A 20105-nucleotide genomic window follows, 5' to 3' on the forward strand; every position below is an offset into this window, starting at 1 on the left:
ACCTCTGTCTCTCTGTGTGTGATGGGGTGCTGCTGCGAAATAGCTCTGTAATCCTCTGGCTGGGGAACAGGATCAACTGTGCAGTGGAAGTCCTAGAACCTTTACAGACAACCAGTGGAAGGAGAATGGACCCCAGGCATGCGAGTATTTGTGGGGGCCTGGAGCCACTTGGGGAGTATTTATTCTGACAGGTGGGGAGAGTCTGTGCTTGCAACAGGGTGTCCCCCTTGGGCATGGGACTTTGGAATGTGGTATAAGGATCTCCAGTAGGGGCCACAAGGGTCCATGATTAGCAGGTGGATTCTGAATGGGATCCAAATCTCTGCCAAGTGCCCAGGAGGATTTTATTCACACCCATGAGTCTTGACAGCAATTCTTCCTATGCCTCAGTTTCATCATGTAATAGCAGAGGGATTCATTTTGAATGGCTCGTAGGTATTCAATTAATTATGTCTGACTGCAATTACAATTGCTGTTGATTACTTTGGCCCATTAGCATGTGGCCTGGGAGTGTCAACCACATCATGATGAGTGGGGACAGAATGCTAGGTTCCAGTGGCTTCTCAGCTCTAGGTATGGAGGGAAGAATTATTTTGGCTCAGAAATCTCAGTGGGGCTACATTTGTTGGTATCTTGAGAATCCAAGGGGAGTGTCCTTGTTGGCTCCTATCCTGGGACAGGGTCATGTTCATAATTGAGGGGCTGTGTAATTAGTTAATTAATTAATGATTGATTAAGCAAATTCATTGGGCATGTCCTCCTGATACTAATCCTAGGCACTATGCAAAATAATGCCTCCAACCTGCCCGCATGTTACTATTGACTGAAAGGAGAAACAAGAACACACACAATGTCTGAATTCATGTTGGAGTGACTTCTTCCCGCCCGTGCAAAGTAAGAAGAAAGAAGAAGAAGAATTGCTCCCATTACAAAGAGTTTTTACATTTTCATTTGGTCTTTGCAACAACCTCAGGCAGCAAGTACAACAGGTTTATACCCAGTTTTACCCCAGTTGGGGGGGTGACTCGAGTGAGGTCACATGACTTGTAAGGGGCAGATCTGGGATTCAAACTCAGGTGACCTGAGTTAAGTTAGTGACTTAACTAGTGTTCAAAGATTTGGCTTTGGAGGTGGACAGAGGTTGGTTTAAATCCTGGGTCCTCCTCTTAGTAGCAGGGTGACCTTGGGCATGTCACTTAAGTTGTCAAGGCTTTAGGGTCTCTCTCTGTCAGTGAATGGGGGTCACGATTCCTCACAAGTCTGTTTTGGTAATGAGATAAAACAAGTGACATTCTTAGCACAGTCTTAGCCACATAATAAGGGATTGATATTTAAAAAATGTTCCCTCAGTTGGCTTATCAACTATGAAGCGTCCCTTCCTCAGACCCAGATTAAGGAAGGTTTCTTTTTCCCAAGAGTGCAAATGGTTAGGGTGTTTGAGGGCTAGAGTTAGGAACTTTGGCTTGCTTTTTAATGTAATTCAGCCAAGTGATCCATGAGTAACCTGGAGACCAGGACCTGTTATACTGAAAGCAAGTATTGTTAACTTTTCTGCTGAAAACACCTCAAAGAGATCCCAGATTCCTGTGGTCTATCTCCAGCATGACTGGCCACATGGTGGGTTTGAAATGAGTACTTGCTGCTTCACTGCCCGACCGTGAGCCCTCTGTGACCTTCCCTCCTTCACTCCTCCTGCCATGTATCTGTGTGCCCATCCAAGTTCCAAGCTACCTCTCTGATCCCATCCCTGCAGCTGCCCATCCTTCGCATCCTGAGGGGGCCACCCCCTGACTACTTCAGGGGAGTGGCTGAGCAAATACCTTTGAAGTTAGGAGACTACAGTTTGAGTCCTGGTTTCTGTGTAGATTAGCCTGTGACTGTGGGGGTGTCTCCAAGCCCTCTGAGGCTCTTCCTCTGTAGAATGGGGAAGATCTCATTCATTTCACAGGGTGGCTGGGGAGGTGGGCAGGCTCTGTGGTCTTTGACATTATAGAGGATTCTTAATACAGGGTATGGGTATAATGTTATTACATGTGTCTGGGCTCATCATTTGAGACTGACCGTGGGTCCAAATCTCTTAGTCATCCAGTGGGTCTGTGGAAAAGCCATTTGGAAAATTCTTCCGGAACCACTTCTAACCTCCACCTCCTTCCCCTCTGATACAAAGTGGCACGTGCTTAGGCCCCAGGTTAAGGCTTTAAGAGCACTGTCTCCATCACAGGGGGTGTGAGGAGCTACCAGATCTAAGGTCCTCCTGGAGTTTCAGACACAGGTCAGAGTTAGGGTGACTTGTGGGGTGGGGGTGGGGGACACGCACAGTTGAGATGGACTTTAGAGGTGACCAAGGCAGGGCAGATACTCTTCAAAACGCACCATTTGTGGGCCTAATGGTGACCACGAGGGATGAAGTGAGATCACACAGGGTGAGGAAGCCTTTGAGCTTCAAAGAAAGGCAGGCTGGAGCCCCCCCTGGAAAGGGGGTTGGAGCTCTTCCTCTGGGCTTCTTAAACTGGGGGACATATGACTTCCAGGTCTTTCTAGGGGGACCCAAAGCAACAGGGTAAACAGGGGTATCTTTCTGAAGTCTTGGCCATTCAATAGTAAGTAGTGAGTCCTGTTTTTGAATGCAAAGAAACAGGCACGTTCGAGGATCAGATGCAGAACCGGCATGCATTTTCAGGTGATAAAAAGAGATGTTAAAAGAAAAGGCAGGCGTGTGATGTTCTGCTCTGGGTCATTTGGCCAGACTCCCTTCCAGCCTTTGTGACTTCCTCTCTTTTCTCAGGTCATGCCCTATATACTGCAGCTGTCCCTTTCATAGGAGCCCACCCCACCCCCCAACCCCCCAGGGGAAAGTGCAGATGCCTTTGTGTCTTAAGGACATGTGGCCACACTGCCAGCCAGCCGTGCATGATTGTAGTCTCCCTCCTCATTTGTGAAAATGTGACAATATCATCTCTTTGGGTGTCTGCTGCCAGGGTGGGAGTGGGGTGGGGATGGGCTGTGGAGAAAAGGGACTTTCGCTAGACTGGAAGAGGGTGCTCGCCATGCCCTTCCTGGTGGGGAGAGGAGCTGGTGGGGATGGAGGAGGCAGTGAGGGGTCCATCTGCTGCTGGGAGAGAATTAGCTTCCCTGGACCCTAGTCACTAAGCTGGGCAACATCCCCCTTCCCCTCTATTGCCAGGTCACCCAGGGTGGAACAGAGGCCAATTTCTCCAGACTCAGGACCCTCAGATAGGCAGACTCCAGCCTTTGATATTGGAATCACCACAAAAGTCAGGTAATAATAGGAACAGCAGCAGCAGCAGCAGCAGCAGAGGAGCAGAGGCCACATGTGCCATTTACTAAGCATCTCTATGTGTCCGGATCCAGGCAGGGCACTTTTGATGCCCCTCTGCTAGTTTCTCCTGACAGTCCTGCAGAGGATCCTGAGGCTGAGAAGGGTAAGGTGATTCACACAAGCTCCCGCTGGTACAAAGTGGCAGGACCCTGCCAAGGTCTAAGTGATCTCCAGGCTCTGCTCTCCCCACCACACTACACTGCCTTGGAGGTGTTCCTTTGTCCTGGCCCTGCGTGACCAGCTGGGTTCCTTTGCACGTGGGTTATGTCGAGACTGTTGGGACATGGGGCAGGAGGGAGTCTGAGGGCACTGTGCTTCCTGCGGGGGCATCTCTATGTCCTTGCGGGCAGAGAGTGGACAGCCCAGCTGGAGGTTACATAGCTAGCATGGAGTCCTGCCTCTGTTCTTTGAAAGTTCCAAAGCAGGAAGAGGACAAGCGCAGGGAACACAGAGCGGAAAGCAATCCCCAGCAAATCCGCTTGGCAAGTGCTGAGGCCTGGAGCTGTCCAAAGGTGGGCTGGCCTTCCTCGTGAGCATTCTGTCTCTGCAGTGCTGTCACAGCCTTAGGTGGGATGGGGGTTGGATTCCAGTTCCCAAACACCTGACCCAAGGAGCTCAGGCTTGTAAGAGGGGAGCTAGGGATGAGGTTACCCTGGAACGCCTCCCTAGCTCAGCTCTGGTCCTTATTTACAAAGAAGATGACTATAGCCCCCACAAGGTGTCTATGCAGCATTGCTTGGCCATACAAGGGCAGAGGCTGGTCCCAGGTGGAGCCCGGTAAGGACCAGCTTTCACTGGTCAGCAGTGAAATAGGATGAGTGAATAGAGAGAGGAGAGGGTTTCCTTCTCCCTAGATGGACACATGTCCTACAGAAGGTGGAACAGATCCAGAAAATGACAACCTTATTTAGGATCAAGACCATGAGGCCTCTTGGGACAGTTTTTCCTTCCTCGTTTGCTAAAACAAATGAGACCATGTGGGGCTAAGAATAAGGCATACACAAGGCATACATAACATTTGAATCTCCTAGGTGAGTAACAATGTCCCCTTAGCTGCTCAGGAATTAGGTCCATCGACTGGTCTCTGCCTGGGAAGACACTGACTGAGTAACTAGGGCTTGAAAATGGGGCGGTGTTTCCTTCCTGCCTCCAGAGAAGAGGAGTCTGTGGTGGGGTAGGCAGGGGTTCTGCTTAGGCAGGAGCAATGCCAGTCCTCAGGGATGCTGTGGAGGCCCACGGCAGCTCCCCCCATGCCGAGAAGTTACCACCTGCCCTCGGCAGGGGCAGGGAAGTGTGACAGAAAGAGCACGAGGCTCAGGCTACAAGGTCTGGGTTTGAGCTTGATTTTTTATTTACTGGCTATGCATCTCTGGGTGCATTTCTTTCCTGCCTTGTTGGGGTGGGCTGTTCCTGTCCCCTGGGCAGCCCTCTGTGTACCCCCACCCAGATCTGCTCCATAAGCAGGCTGAAGAGAATACCCTTGTCGAGGGTTCAGTGGGGGCTGCTAAAGGAAGAGCCTTATGGTTCTGTTTTCTCCTCTACCTCAAGCCATCCTGTAATAATTACTATTGCTCATCCTTGCTTTTTGCCTTTCCACGGAGAATTCTGCTGTTGAGTTTCATAAACTCTTAAAACATGGTAGTCAGAAAAGATCTCGTCTTCACCTTATGTGAAAGTTCTATTTGTCTGCCCCCCACCCCAGGGAGGGAGTGGGGTCAGCCTAAATAAACCTGAACAACACCAGCCATGACTTGGCTACCTTATTTTGCTTTTGAGTTACAGTGAGATGCTAGAGAACCCTCTGCCAGCCAAATCCCTGGAAGGATGGGCCCTGTGTCCAGGAATGATCACCACCATCCTGAAAAGTCTCATGCAGTCAACCAGAGAGCAATTTGCTGACAACTTCTCTGGCCTCCAGCCTTCAGGGCTCTGCCTGCCGTAGGGGGTTCCTTCTCAGTGGGGCTCTGAGAAGGGCTTAACAGATGGAAGAGGGCAAGTTCAGATGCCAGGCTGCTCTCTCCTATCCCTCTGGGCCACATTTCCTCGTTTTAATGACACCAAATGGAGGTCTGCTTCCCTGCAGGCCAGGTAGCTCATGAAGACCTGAGGAGGTCTGTGTGGTGGCCTTCTGTCCTGATCTCAGCAGCCCTCAGGCCCATTGAAGCCAATGCCTTTATCACTACAGGGCTGATGTCAGGGGCAGGAAGGCCCCAGGTGTGTTCCAGGATCCCAGTGTCTTTGTGCATGCACCAGTATGTAGGGGGAGGGCAGAGGTGGCTGTAGCTCCCGCAAGGTCAGAAAAACCAGCAGCTAGGAACTCACTTGCCCTTGGGTGTGGCCACCAATCAAGTGGTCACATCCCACTTCCTGGGCCCTTTTCCTTCCTGCAGCTCATAGAAGGAAAACCGCTTCCATGTTTTGAAGCGGGAAAGAGAATGAGGGAAGCCCACTTTTCCTCCCCCCAGGCCTTGTTCTGTCCTGAGAACATGGTTTAAAATATTCTAGTCACAGGCAGGCTATTCAAATAAAATAGAATTTCAAACCGCATGGGGCTTGTTGAGACATTCAAGCTTCTGGGATGTGCGAAAGGCAGGAGGCGGGGCAGAGACAGCGCCTGCCACCCTCTGTCCCCTTCATTACCAGCGGCTGCAATGCTAGACACATCCGAGTGTGTTTCCCAGCCAAGGCGGACAGAGCAGGTCTGACAGCAAGCGTGCACATGAAAGCCACCACAAGGCTCCCCTCCCCGGTGGCAACTTTAATTATTTGAACTGGAGCTCCACAAAATAAAAATAAAATAAAATCTGAATATTGTAAGTGGATCTCCAGTTTCCCACAGAGAATAGCTTGGGGGAGGCGAAAAAAAAAAAAAATATATATATATACATATATAACACTCTCTCTTGTTTGTGGCTGGGCTAGGCAGAGGTCTTTAAATATTCATGCCCCATATGCAACTGTGCGGAGGGACGGAGGAGACAGTGCCTCCACGAGGCCAGCCAGTGAGAGGTGCCAGGCCAGTAGTGGTGACTGCAGGCACCTAGAGGGAGGAGGCTGGAGCAGGCATGCTTCTGGAAAAGCCTGGAAGCTGACTGGCACATCCTGGCTATGTCTCCACCACTGGTGGGCATCTGACCTGGTTCCAAATGGGCTCTGAGGGGGACTCTCCCAGTCCCTTCTGTCTCCACCACCTATGTCCCTGACCCTGTCATTGCTCACCACTTCTGACTCATCTTTATAAAAGGCAAGTTACATCACACTATTTGATAGCATGGGTAGTGGAGGAAAAACTCTCTGCATGGACTTATAATGAATTTCTGTCACAAGTGGCAGGTGCATTTATGGTCAATTACTTTCAAGTGTCAGTGTGCCTCCAAATCATGGAGGGCGGGGGTTGAAAATGGAGATTCCCAGGCCCCACTCTGGGGTGTCATCCAAGTGGCCTGGGATGGGGCCTAAGAATCCGTCCTGATTACAATTTCCAAGTGACTGGAACTGGAGAGACAGAGACCTACTAGACAGGTTGTAGCTAGATTTTTCAAGGAAACGCACAGAAGGCGACACCAGTTCCCTTTTGGGAATTCACCAATGACTGTAGGGTATCTTGAAGGAGTATTTTGAGAAATTCTGCAATTACTTCAACTCCCAGGAGGTGGAGGGACTCTAGGGCTCCCAGGACTGGTCTGCGTTTAGAGACGACACTCAGTGGTGGGTGTCAGCCCTGGAGCTTAGCCAGCCTCTTAGTCCTTGTGGGCTTGACCTTCACCAGAGACTTTCACCCATCTCTACCCTGTACCTATAGGGCCTAGGTACAGGAAGTGTCCCCTTCCCGTACCTGGGCCCCATAGCCAGGCCCCTTGAGGGCTGGTGGGGTTTGAAGACCCTGAGTTAACCGCACACAGTTCACACAGTGATGCAACAACCCGTCACTGACATTTGCCAACCTGGGAGGAAGAAATCAGCTTCATGCCTTCTGCATTTAGGATCTGAATCAAATAAATGGCAAGGCTTACAGACCTGGAAATGCATATTTCTATTTTGGTTATTTATTTTTCTGATGAAAACATTTCACCCCAACACTGGGGATTCAAGACCCATCAGCAGTAGATGAATGGTCTGAAAATCTGAATGTGAACTAGCTATGAGCTGAGAACAGAATGGAGTCACTGCCTTCCCTTCATTACTCCTGCTGAGTCGAGTTATGGAAAAGGGCAGGAAATAGCAGAAATAGCCCAGAGCAAATTTGACTGGAGGGAAAATAAAACAGGCCAGTAAAACAAAACACCTGTTTAAACTATCGATCAACCAAAGGTTATCAGGGAAATGATGAAGTATTTGAAAAATATCATTTTTAGCCTTGACATTTCTTATTCTAAAATTAGGCTCATGTTAAATACAGTGAAGAGTTTATTTAAAAATCAAATTCTTTTAAGGATCCCCCTGACCTCTCAGGAAGGGTGACCATCTCTCCTCATTTAGATTTCCTCTTAAGAAGCCTTCCTTTCTAGGTGTCTGCTCTGGGTGGCATTCGGGTGTGGGGGGTGCTGAGAGATATCAGTGATGACTGTGTAGTCCACAATCTGCATCAGATAGAGTGATTTCTCAAATACAAGTTAATGTAATGAATCTATTTATTTGTGCCCTGACTTCCTCCAAAAAGGACTTAAGGTGGCTCCCAGAGATACATAACATCTAGTAAGGTAACAGAAACTAACTAGAAAAGGGTGAGAAATTGGGTAAATGTTGAGTTAGAAGATCGAACCAGGAGTAAGGCTGATTACAGACTACACATCATGAACCCCTATTTACTTACTAAAAGGGGAGCCTCAGATTTAACGTGACCATTCTTCTGATTAAAAAAAAAAAAGTCACTGATACTTCTTTTCCATTCTTACGTGTTTTATGCTGGTGAGTTTTTATTTCATAAAAAGCCTAGAGGGCTTGAGTGTGGCTGTGTCCCTTAGCAGCGGAAGCCTGTTTCCCGGATCTCCCTGGGGCTTCGACCAGCCAGCGGAGAGGAAGCAAGTCTGCTCAGTCTCACAATGTCCATAGCTTGAAAGGAAACAAATTGCTCAGGGGGCACGTAGCTATTCCTGAAACAAAGCCAGGATGGGATTTCTCCTGTGAGTTTCCAGAAAGAGAGAGCTGGCCAAATCTCAACTATGTGTTGGTTTTCTACAAAGTGCAAGGTGTCGATGTGGTGCCGTGTGGTGGTGCAAAGAAGCACAGGCATGCAGAGCTCTCTGAGAACTTAGAATCTGGTTTTTGGCTCCCCCATCCTCCTTACCTATGTTTACTCAGGGTGCCGGGCACTGCTGGCTAACTACTGTCGTGCTTATGATGTGCCAGCAGCCATGATAAGCCCTGTATATGTATTAACCTATTTAATCTTCTCCTCTTTAGAGTAGGCACTCCTATTGTCTCACTTTACAGTGGGGAAACTGAGGCCCTGAGAGACTATTAACTGCCCAAGAAAATTGTGCAGCCAGTCAGTGGTGGAGCCTAGCTGGGACTCAGGCAATTGATTCCAGAGTCCATGAGTTGAATCACTGGATCATGTTTGGGGTCTAAACGCATTTCTTGTTCTCTAGAGATTATGACCTACCACACTAAAAAGGTAACTGCCATAGGAACCATCTGGGTAAGTGGCTTTGGAGGGGACCTTACTGAATGCCACTGATGTCTTAGTGAAATTTATGTAGATCAAATTTTTGATGCTCTATAAAATCTGAAATGTATTACAAGAGCTTGATATTGTAGAAAGTCTTTTGTAGATCACTATTACCCTCCCCTGTTACGTTTTGGAATTATTTTCTGGGTTTGCTTAGATCAAGGCCCTGCTGCAAAGAGTTCAGTGTGGCTGAGCATGGGTGTTTGAGGTAAGATTCTCTGCAGATGGGACTCCACCATGTTGGTGCATGCTCTCTGCAAAGATGACAAGAACGCCATCATATCCTCCCCCCAGGAGCACAAGCAGCCCAACCATCCAGGCTACTTGGCTGATGTTTGGGTTCATCTGGAAGCGCCCAAGGTGAGGGGTAGGAGGAGAAGTCCAGGAGGTAGGGGAGCACTGAGACTTGCCTCACATGGAGAGTTCTTCATTGGGGCGGGAAACGTAGTACTGGTCACTGTAGCACTTTCAGAAGTAGGGACATCAGTAGTGCTGAGCAACAGGGCATGGCCTGGGGCAGAGAGAAAAAGAGTCAGAAATGCACCACCCTCATGCACTGAAGGGCCTTGGGGCTCTGCCCATTCTTCTCTAGGCGTGGTACACCTTTGAGGACACAGTTTTCTGCTGCCTCCAGTGGATAAGACAGCCTACTTGTCACCATCAATAAAACTTGGCTCACGCAAAGGTCTTCATTCCAAATGCCCTGCAATATCCCAGCACCATACATCTGGGCTACTGCATCCCTGACCTCCCAAGGTCACCAGCTTTAGTACATAGCCCAGGAGCAGCCTGAAGCACGCTGACCTCTCCCAGCCCCTCCTCTCCCCATTACAGTCCTGTTGGCCCTCTGCCCTCCTGGGGTCTCCATGACCTTCACTCTTTTCCACCAGGTCATCCTGTGCCCTATGACATGAACAGGAAGTCATATTTCTTATGTTTTCTAAGCATGTATCTGCCTGAAAATCTGGGAGAACATAAGCCCCCAACAACCCCACATGGCAGGGAAGAACCAACTGTAAATCTCCAGGAACTATACAGGGTTTTGTAGGTGGTCAGTGCTATGGAGATGGGAGCCAGAGCACTCCCCCCAGCCTTTCACAGGTGTCACAGAACCCTGTAAAGGACTTTACTCATTCAGTTCTGCTGTTCTTTCTTAGCAAAGTCTGATATTGGATTACTACCAAGTAACAAATTCAAGTGGGTCCAGAGCAGAGTAACCAAGACCAGCCAGCAATCCTAGAGGGCATATGGCCCATCCTTGAGGAAGAATCTGTGACTAGGGAAAGAGTCTCCTGTGGTGGGTGGGTAGCAGCTATTGCCTTCAAATATCTGAAGAGCTGCTTTGGTGAGACAGAGAGTAGTTGAGTTCTGTGGGGCTCCAGGAGACAGAAAGTATGATCCATGGGTAGAATTTACAGAGTGGTGGAGCTTCTCTCCAGGAAAGGAACACTGGTCTTTGACAGAAGGACTGCTTTAGGAGGCAGTGAAAGCCCAGTCCCTAGAGCTACTGAGCCAGGGTTGGATGCATATTTGCTATGGGTGCTGTTGGGGGCTTCCAAACAGCAGAAACATGACGATCATGTCTGACTTCGAGCTCTGTGTCTGTTCTCTGCTCCTCAGTAAGGTGCTGAGGATGATACAGTGTGGGATCAGGAGGAGAAACGGGAGCTCCAGGGGCCTTCTCTCTGCTGAGGGGCCTGCAGAACTCTCCTGGGGCTGTGGTAACTCAGCCTGCTTCCTCACGGTCAAAGCCAGCTCTTTCAGGAGCAGTTAGCCAGGATAGGACTGCACGGGCTCTGGGATCCCCAGTGGTTGATCAGGACATGGTTCTCTCTCACACCTTAATCATCATCATCATCATCATCATTAATTCTTAAAGGGATCCATAGGATGTATGATCTTTGCTTGGAGAGAGGGATCTGGTACAAGGGACTATAGCTCCACAAAGAGCAGACAAATGCAGGGGAGGGAAGGAGAGAGAGAGCCCCTGCCTCTAAGCCCAGCTCTATCCTGTAGAGAGGTGGGCCTCAGGACCTGCTCAGGCCTAGTACTGGGTACAGCCCAAGGCTGGGCCCATGGTCAGGTGGTCTGGCTTCTCCAGCAGCCTGAACTTGGGAGCTGTGTTGGCCTCAGAGGCCTTCCCTTGTTCCATGACCCAGCTGTGTCTCCAGGTGTGGAGTCAGCTCACCTAGGTGTGGGTGGCCATCTCTTGGATGTGTGGAGGTCTCCGCCCTTCTGGAAGCCAAGCAGAGGCAGGGGGAGGAGAGGCTCTGGCACTGGGAGTGTGAGAGTTGCCAGCTTGAGCTGGGCAAGGATGGTGGGTATGGCTGAGGAAGCTGGGCTCCAGGGAACAGATCAGATGTGGGGCAAGATTCTCAGGGCACAACCCTGGGCCCAATGACATAAAGCCTCCCTGTGCCTCAGCCTCCCCATAGACAGCTATAGTTTTCCTTACCTCTCAGTGAGTTATGCGCCAGACACATAGTAGGTCCTCAACAAACACTTGTTGAATGAATGGATTATTACTATTGTTGCCACTATTCTTCTTATCTTTTAGCTAATCCTTCATCCAGATTCTCATCTTAGGGAACAAAAGGGGAGACTACCTTGTCCTGATCTAATCATTCTGAAGCCTGGGAAGTCTGAAGAGGGAACTGTGTGTGAACACCTCAAGGCAAGCTTTGGGCAGTCACCTGCGCTGGGGTGGGGAGGTCACCCTGCAGGGGTGGGGAGCTCCAGCTTCTCTGGGTTGGTGCCCTAAATCTCTTGTCTGGCCAGATGGGCACCAGGGGGAAGGGAAAAGAGCAGCAGTACCTTGGTGGTCCTGGACCCGGGCATCCTTCAGGGTCCTGACCTGCCACTGGGAGGTGTGGGGTGCGAGCGTGCCCTGGGTCCAGCCACAGAAGCCATCTTCGAAGTTGCAGTAAAACCCAGCAGGGAGTTTACCTGCAACAAGAGCACAGGGATATGGTCATTTCCAGGAAGGCTAAAAGCAAAATATGCCAATGTCAAGTAAGATGAGTCAGGCATGACCAAAGTATCCTTATCAACAACAGCTCCTTAGCTGGACCCTTGATTCTAATGATACTGATGACAATGAAAAGAAGCCCCAGTCCTTAACTGGTACACGTGAAGGTTCACAATTTTTCTGATCTTCAGAAAATAAAATAGCAGTAAAAAAAAATAATAGTGTGGCAGCATGGGGATAAACCAGTTTTATATGTGAGAGAGGAGAGCTCAGGAATGTTAAACAATCTGACCAAGGTCACACAGCCAGCAGGTAACACAGGATCCCTGGCTCTAGCCCTAAGATCTGCTTCTGAATCTGTGCTCCTTATTCTGATCGAGCACGAATGTTACCCCAGGAGAAGGCACTGGAATAGATTTCTGATGGCAGACACAATGACAAGAATGTGATGGTGGCAGGGGTAGAGTTGGTGGGAGTTGGTTGCGCCCTTCAAGTCACCCCCGTCTGCAGAGACACGTATTGCTCAAATTTTCTATTTCTTTCCCTTTCTTCCCCATCCCCCTTCCAGTTAAGGGAAACCACATGAATAGCTCTAGCCCATGGAATGTGAGCAGAAGTGATGTGTGTCTCTTCTGGATGGAGGCTGTGGAGAGCCCCTGTGCAATTCTTTGGTCTCTCTCTCCCTGCTCAGGTGGCCAAGGGTCATTCCCATCCCTGAGACCACTGCTGTCAGACGGTGGGGCCTGGGGCCCCGAGAGATCCTGTGGAGCCCCCCGCTTTGGTGCATAGGTACTGTCAATGTTATGTTAGCCCCTGAAATTTAGGAATGGCTTATTACTGCTCTAACCTACCTTATCCCAACTAAGCAATGCCAGCCATGGGGCCTTTTTATATCATCTGTTGGCTCAGCATAAAGGGCCCTGTTACCCTTTTCTCTATATCAAGCTGACCTCAGGTCCCATTGAAAAGGCCACAGTCAGCTTTATGACCATATATTTCCCAGGTGCCCTCAGAAAGAGGAAGAAAGGAGAAGAGGGTCAGAGAGAGCTCACATTCTGCAGCTTGCTCAGAGAATGGCTGCAGGGAAGGCACCCAGCCCCGAGGAGCTGGTGGGCCATTCCAGGCTATTCCGATAGCACCAATGGCCCCAGGCCAGGCTGGGGAGAAGCAGCAGGGCTAAGTCTCTGAGCAGGAGGAAAGGCGCTCTAGCTGGACCCACTGCTCTCTGTGTCCTTCCTCTGTCTCAGCCTTCCCGGCAATGGCAGGCTGACAAAGAGGGCCCTAACGCTTCCTGGCTGTGACAGCACCTTAGTGAATTATTACTCATTTCCCCCTGATTCTCTGTGCATTTCACACAGAGGCAGAATTATAAATTAAAACCGCTGTCACTGACTTTGAGCATCTCTTCCCATTTATACCCCCCTGAAGAAATCATTTTCCCCCAAGCCCCGCATGTTCCTCTGATTAAAAATCCAAAAGCTAAGGAGATCTTTCTGTTTTATTTTTTATGCCCCCTCAAGGGACCCCACATCCACTTCTTTTGCAAAAACTAACTGGTAGCTGGAAGTGACCTTCCATGAAGCGTCCTTTACAAGTGTGCTTTCAACCAGGAACCATGGAAGATTCTAGCAGGCAATGGCTCCTGGTAGAAGGAGGAGCTGGGCTGAAGCCTTTTACAGCTTATCACTCCCTCCTTCCCCTTTTAGAAGGCAGAGACAGAGAAGTCAGCCCAACTATGGATGTCGATACCTCAATGGTCCTGGGATCTGGATCCCTGGTTCTAGCCCTAACCTGCTGCTTTCCGCTGGTGACTCTAGGCAAGGCACTTCTTTTCCTCAAACACTTATCTCCCTCATCTGTAAAATAGGGTAATAGTAGTTGTCTATTTCACAGGGCTGTTTTGAGGGTAAAATAAGAAAGAGTGTGGAATTTTGTAAACAGAGTTGAGCAAATACAGAGTGGTGGTGGCATTACTAGTCATTGTTCACTCCTGGCTCAGGGGAACTTGTCAGAGGATGAACTGACATAGCCAACACTGCCCTGGGGGCAGAGACAGGTCCCTCAGCTGCCTCTCTAGAAATGCCCATGGTAGCTCTGCCTATGCCTTCCACCTGAACAGGAATGAGGAAAGCCATTGGCACTCTCCACCTTCTGGAAGCCCACCCTTGTCCTAGCTTTGCACAGGATCCAGGGTGAGCTGGGATTGAAAGCCGCTTTCTTTATGGCTGATTGAATAAAGAGGAATTAGACAAAATAGTTGGGTCGGTGGACAATTTATGTGATCCTGAAAACCTTGCAGAGTGGGATGGGGTGCAGGAGGAGAGGGTTACTGCCACTTGCCAGCACAGCAGGTGTGTGCTCAGGGAGAAGCCCCTCCCAAGGAAGCTGGTGGGGTGGGGGACATCAGAACCCTTGATGGATTAGGCCAGGTTTGGGACACTGCTGTCAGGGCCAGTGGCTGAGCACAATGTTGGCACAGAGATTTGAGTCCAATGGTTTCAACTCCTTTGATGATGCCTTTCTCCTCTCATTCACCCCAAGCACCTACTCAGCACTTGCCATGCTGTAGGACTGACATACTTATTTGCTGAATACAAGGGGAGTGGATTCAGGCATCTAACCCTTCACTATTCAAAATGTGGCTGAAGGACCAGCCACACCAGCATCACCGGTGAAACTGTTAGAAGTGCGCAATCTCAGGTCCACCACCCCCATCACCACCTACTGAGTCAAAATCTGCATTTTTAATGTCTTCCAGATGGTTCCTAGGCACCTTGGTGGCTGAGAAGCACTGCCCTATCTGATCCTCTTACTTCACTGGCTGAATGGCCAAGTCAGGCTATGTGGGGGTCAATCAATCAATCCCGCAACATTTGGCAATTATGACACCTGATTCCATTGTAAGAGAGACAAATTGGTAGGGTCACGAAGATGTGGCCTCAGCAGAAGTTACAGGAAGCTGCCAAGTGTAAACTCCAGGCCAAATGACACTACTTCTTTTCCTTCCTGCATGACAGCTCTGTTAACATTTTTGATAAATATGTGTTATACATTTCCATGAAAATATAGAGTCATGGGAAAAAATGCTAGAAGAAATACATCATCATATTATGGTTATCTCTGAATGTCTGAGAGGGAGGATTGCAGGCAGTAGTTATTTTGTCCTGTGTACTTTTCTAGTTTTTCCAAATATTTTACAAACAACGTGTTTTATTTTACAATAAAGAAATAAACTTTGAGAAATTGCTTTTGCCTGTCAGGAAGAGAATCCCCACCAAACAGATGAGATTATTGGTTACGTGAAGGGGAAGGGAGTCAATGACCTATCAGGGGACAAAGTGGAGACACCTGACCCTTTTCTGGGGCATGCCACACCACTGAAGCCGTTGTTTGACACACAGGGAACCCTCAACACACCCTTTTATGGGTTCCAGTGTTCCGGGATATCTCACTTGGATCAGCAATGCTTAACTGGAAAGCAGGAAGGAGGATGGCATGTGTTTGTGGTTTGAAGGATGTGGTGTGAATGGACACATTCATGAGTGGATGCAGAAGGGCAAGGCACTGCCACCTCCATGTCAGGTCTCCCACTTATCCTGGCTTGAAATGTTGCTCAAGGTTGAGTGTAATAATCTGAATGAAGCTGTGTGTGGACTTCCTTCTGGAGCAAGTGTGGGGAGTTGAGGCTGGGGTTGATGGCATACAACCTACTCCCCCCACTCCCCCCAAATTCCAGCCATGGCAGGGCATAGTTGACTGCATTGGCTAGAGATTCATGACCCTCATGCAGGTTCCTTAGAACTGGACATTCCCAGCAAGGCTTGGGTGACCAGCTTCCCAGAGAAGACATTCTAACAGGTTCCAGACTACCTGGTAAGGATGCGGTCCTAAATGCATCACAAACATCAAGACATCATTGGGTGTCATGTTCCAAGTCATATTACAGCGAGGAAATAAGCCCAGAGGGTGAAGATAAATGATCTGAGGCCCCCTCTCCCCCACTTAGAAAGGTGGCAGAGCCCTGGACCTTCCTTTTTTCCCTTCCTCCTTTTTTTCCTGGGTAGATACGTAGCTAGTGTTGGGCTTGCATAATCAACCACTGGAAACTCAGATAACAAATGAGTCTGGCTTGCAGTGGTTCACGCTGGCTAACAGCTTCATGGACTTTAGCTTCCTCATCTCTAAGAAGGGTACAGTAGCATCTCATAGGATCGTTCTGAGGACGAAATAAATTCATACATGAAAAGTATCTGGCACCCAGTAAATGCTCAATAAGTGTTCATCTCCTCCTCCTCCTCCTCCTCCTCCTCCTCCTCCTCCTCCTCCTCCTTCTTCTTCATCTTCTTCATCTTCATGGGGATGTTTTCTAGAATCAACACTGGTCAATGTGATGGGGAAAACTGCAAAAACGCCAGACAAAATGGGACACACCAGAAAGGAAAGAATATTTGCTAAGAGTACTGCCAAGATCAGAGTGGCAAAAAGATCGAAATAACCCTCCTTCTGAATTGAACTTCTCTTCCTAGCAACTGATTTCTGTAGCAAAGAACTCAGTAGGGGTTTCTCCAGGGTGGAACTGTCATTCTGAGAGCTGGTCAGAGCAGCTTTTCAAGTGTGGCTGGAAAGGTCTCTGGGCCTCAGGAACCTGCCCTCCATTCTGGAGCCAGGCTGTCCTCAAGCTTGGAGTTGGCCTTGGAAATCCATTAACAGCAGCCCTAGAATGGTAAGAGAATGCCCTGAGCCTACAGTAATGGGCTGGATCCCACAGGCTCATCACTCTAATCATGGCTCTGTTCCTGACATGCTGTGTGACCCTGAACAAATCAATTACCTTCTCTGTGCTTTCATTTTCCCAATTGTAAACCAGGGCATGGCTGGCCTGACCTGTGTCCCAGCTGGGAAGTGGGAATCAAAAAACTTTAAAAAGGCAAAAGCAAAATCACACAGCTCAGATGCACTGCTGGAAACACTGCAGAGACCAGTAACTAGAGAGACACACGCAGACCCCTGCCCAGGACAACATGGGTGGGCTGGCTTTATTTTGGTCCACATGTCGAGTGAGAGCTTTGTGAAGAAAGGCCAGGAACAGTGTGGGATAAACAAAGGGCTTACCTGTAAGTCTTTACTGAGTTTTATCTAAACAACACAATTCCATCATTATTGGAAAACTTCACTGGGAAGTTTTATCTAAAAAGGAAGTTTTTCAAATTGAAAAATGGATTTTCTTTATTGCTTCATTTAAAAGAGAATAAATAAAACCTTTTCTCCCCCAAGGGAAAACCTGTCCTGCAGATGATATGGGGGATACTGTTAACTTTTTAAAGCTATTTTGCAGGCCACAATGTCTTAGGGCCAGTGCATCTGAGGGGCGAGGCATTTGCTCCTGTGTCTGGGCCCCAGAGTACCCCAGGCACGCATGTGCCACATCCTTTCCCTACTGCAACTCTGTGGCTTCGGTCCTTTCCCCTGTGCTGGATTTTCAGCAGTCTAAAGACAGGTGCCTGTTATTCATCCCTGCTGTGGGCTCTAGTACATTTTGTAGCTCACAATATATGTGTTTGATAAGTGTTTGTGCTTTCCCTGGCATAAATGTAAAAACCTCTCGAGTGTATACTCGTAACCAGGCAGCTGCCGAGAACACCGGATTCGGGTGGAATGAGCACTGGGCTGGGAGTCTAACTCTGCCCCCAGCTATCAGTGAAATCTCAGCAGTTGGTTTTGGTCCATGGAAACCAAGTGTCCTGACTCATTTAGTCATTTGAATCAACTAATAGTGACCACCTATGCTGTGCCAGGAGATACTGGTATGGGGAAGAGAAACAGATCCAATCTGCCCATGGTGAGGGAGAGAGATGTGGAAACCACCTCCAGGAAATGGAATAGGTACACACCCACTAGCATGGCAGAAATGAAAAGACAGATTGTAATAAGTGTCGATGAGGATGTAGAGAAATTAGAAACTTTATACATTACTGGCGGAATGTCACATGGTGTAGCTACCTTGGAAAACAGCCTGGAAGTTCTTTTACATGTTAAATACAGGGGTACCCAAGTGGTTCAGTCAGCTAAGCGTCTGACTCTTGATTTCGGCTCAGGTCATGACCTCATGATTCGTTGAGTTCAAGCCTTGCACTGGGCTCTGGGCTGACAGTGCAGAGCCTGCTTGGGATATTGTCTCTCTCTCTCTCTCCCTCCCCTACTCTCTCTCTCTCTCTCTCTCAAAATAAATAAATAAACTTAAAAAAATGTTAAATACAGAGTTGACCCCGCAATTTACTCCTAGGCATGTACCCAAGAGGAAAGAAAACATCGGTCTATATAAAAATTTGTACAGGAATGTTCAAAGCAGCATAATTCACAACAGCCAGAAAGTAGAAACAACCAAAATACCCATCAACCAATGAATAGATGAACAAAATGTGCTAATAGACATACAATGAAATAGTACTTGGCAGTAAAAAGGAATGAGATCCTTACACGACACAACAAGAATGGGCCTTGAAAACATTATGCCAAGTGAAAGAAGTTAATCACAAAGAATACATATTGTATGATTCCATTTATATGAAATGCCCAGAATAGGCAAATCTGTAGAAACAGAAAGTAGATTAGGGGTTGCTTAGGGCTAACGGCCCCTGGGGGGGGGGGGAGTAGGGGAGGGGAGACTGGAGGGAAATGAGGAAAGATTGCTAGGGGTTACCTTTGAAGTGATAAAAATGTTCTAAAATTAGATTGTGGTGATGGTTGCACAGCCTTGGGACTATACTAAAAAACACTTATGTGTCCAATTGAAGTGGGTGAGTTGTATGGTATATGAATTGTATTTCTAAAAAGCTGTTAATAAAAAAGAATGGACACGCAGTGGATGGATGGATACACCAATGGAGGGAGTCGAGAGGAAAAGCCAGCTGTATTTGTTGGCGTGGTACTTGTGGGAGGCATTAGAGGAGGCTTCCCAGAAGGACTGACTCTGGAGGTGACCCAAGGAGGAAGGGGCACTCTGGCCAGGGGTACCGCACGAGCAAAGCCATGGAGGTGTGCTGGAGTGGGGAAGGGGTCTGATCCAGCAGGCGCTGAGGCACACAGAAGACCAGGAGGATTGGAGGGCTAGGTGGGTGGTGGAAGATAAGGCCTGAAAAGGGAGGGGAGTCTGGGCACAGGGTGCTCATGTTCCTGAGTTAGGCTTTATCCTGCACACCTTCTCTGTGCCACTAGGATGCTGACAGCATGAGCTACACGATCTTGTTTGGTTCTTAAATTCTGTGCTCCTGTTTCTAGATGCAGATCTTAGCTCTGTCTCTTTGAGACTGTGTAGCTTTTGGAAGTCGTCACTGACGGCACACAGGTAGCACTGGGTGTAAGGGAGGGTGTCTAAGTTCTCGTGCCCGAGGTGATGGGGGCAGGGGGGTGTAGGTGCGGGCTGGGCTGGGGTGGGGGGCAGCCCCATCTACTCACTGCACAGCTGGCCCTCGTCTTCTCCCTGGGTGCAGTCCCGGTGGAAGTCGCAGGCCTGCCCGAGCTGGAGGACTGTCCCATTCCAGCAGGTGAAGGAACTCTGCAAGGCCATCTTGGAGCCCGGGGATGTTCCTGGAGAGCACACAGAGACACATGCCCCTGATCAGTTCGGGTGGCGCTGTGGGAAGGCTCAGGGACAGCATCACTCTGCCCTGCCTTTCACATCCCAAGGTCTGGCTGACACGCCCGATCTGGCTACACGAAGGGCCAACCAACACCAGGAGGCCAAGAGGAAGGCAAAGCCCTAACACCCTGTCCTAAACCCCCACTTTCTAGTGATGGTGAATAGCAGAGTGGGCCTAGGTAGGTCCACATCCCCCCAGCACTCTGGGGTCCTCCACCCCTGGCTTCAGTGTGCCAGGTGGAGAGCCTGTAGTCTCATCTGCACACATACAGCTATACCCACGAGGTCAGGTTTGGGGCATATCTGGTCCAGTGTATCTCCCACAGTTCTTGACTGGAGTGGTTCTAGAAACATACAGCACTTTCTGTTGTTGGACCAGCTGTGTGATGCTGAACCTATCTCTCCTCTGTCTGGCCTTCTGTCTCCCCATCTATAAAAGGAGGGATTTTGATGATATTTCTAAGGTCCATTCTGAAATTTTTATATA

The 20105-nt window shown here is 48.9% G+C and overlaps 1 protein-coding gene across 1 annotated transcript in view; it reads right to left on the reverse strand.

Annotated features, from left to right (window-relative positions):
• Nucleotides 1-20105, reverse strand: part of ALK (ALK receptor tyrosine kinase) — a 671065-nt gene that overhangs the window by 104546 nt on the left and 546414 nt on the right. The window contains exons 6-8 of the mRNA XM_060651819.3: nt 19435-19566; nt 11826-11957; nt 9422-9522 (exon numbers count right to left, since the gene is read on the reverse strand). Coding sequence (XP_060507802.1) covers nt 9422-9522; nt 11826-11957; nt 19435-19566 — 365 coding nt within the window. The remainder of the gene's footprint in view (nt 1-9421; nt 9523-11825; nt 11958-19434; nt 19567-20105) is intronic.

This window comes from Panthera onca, chromosome A3 (genome assembly GCF_046562875.1).
Source record: "Panthera onca isolate mPanOnc1 chromosome A3, mPanOnc1 haplotype 2, whole genome shotgun sequence".
In the NCBI taxonomy this organism is placed as follows: Eukaryota; Metazoa; Chordata; class Mammalia; order Carnivora; family Felidae; genus Panthera; species Panthera onca.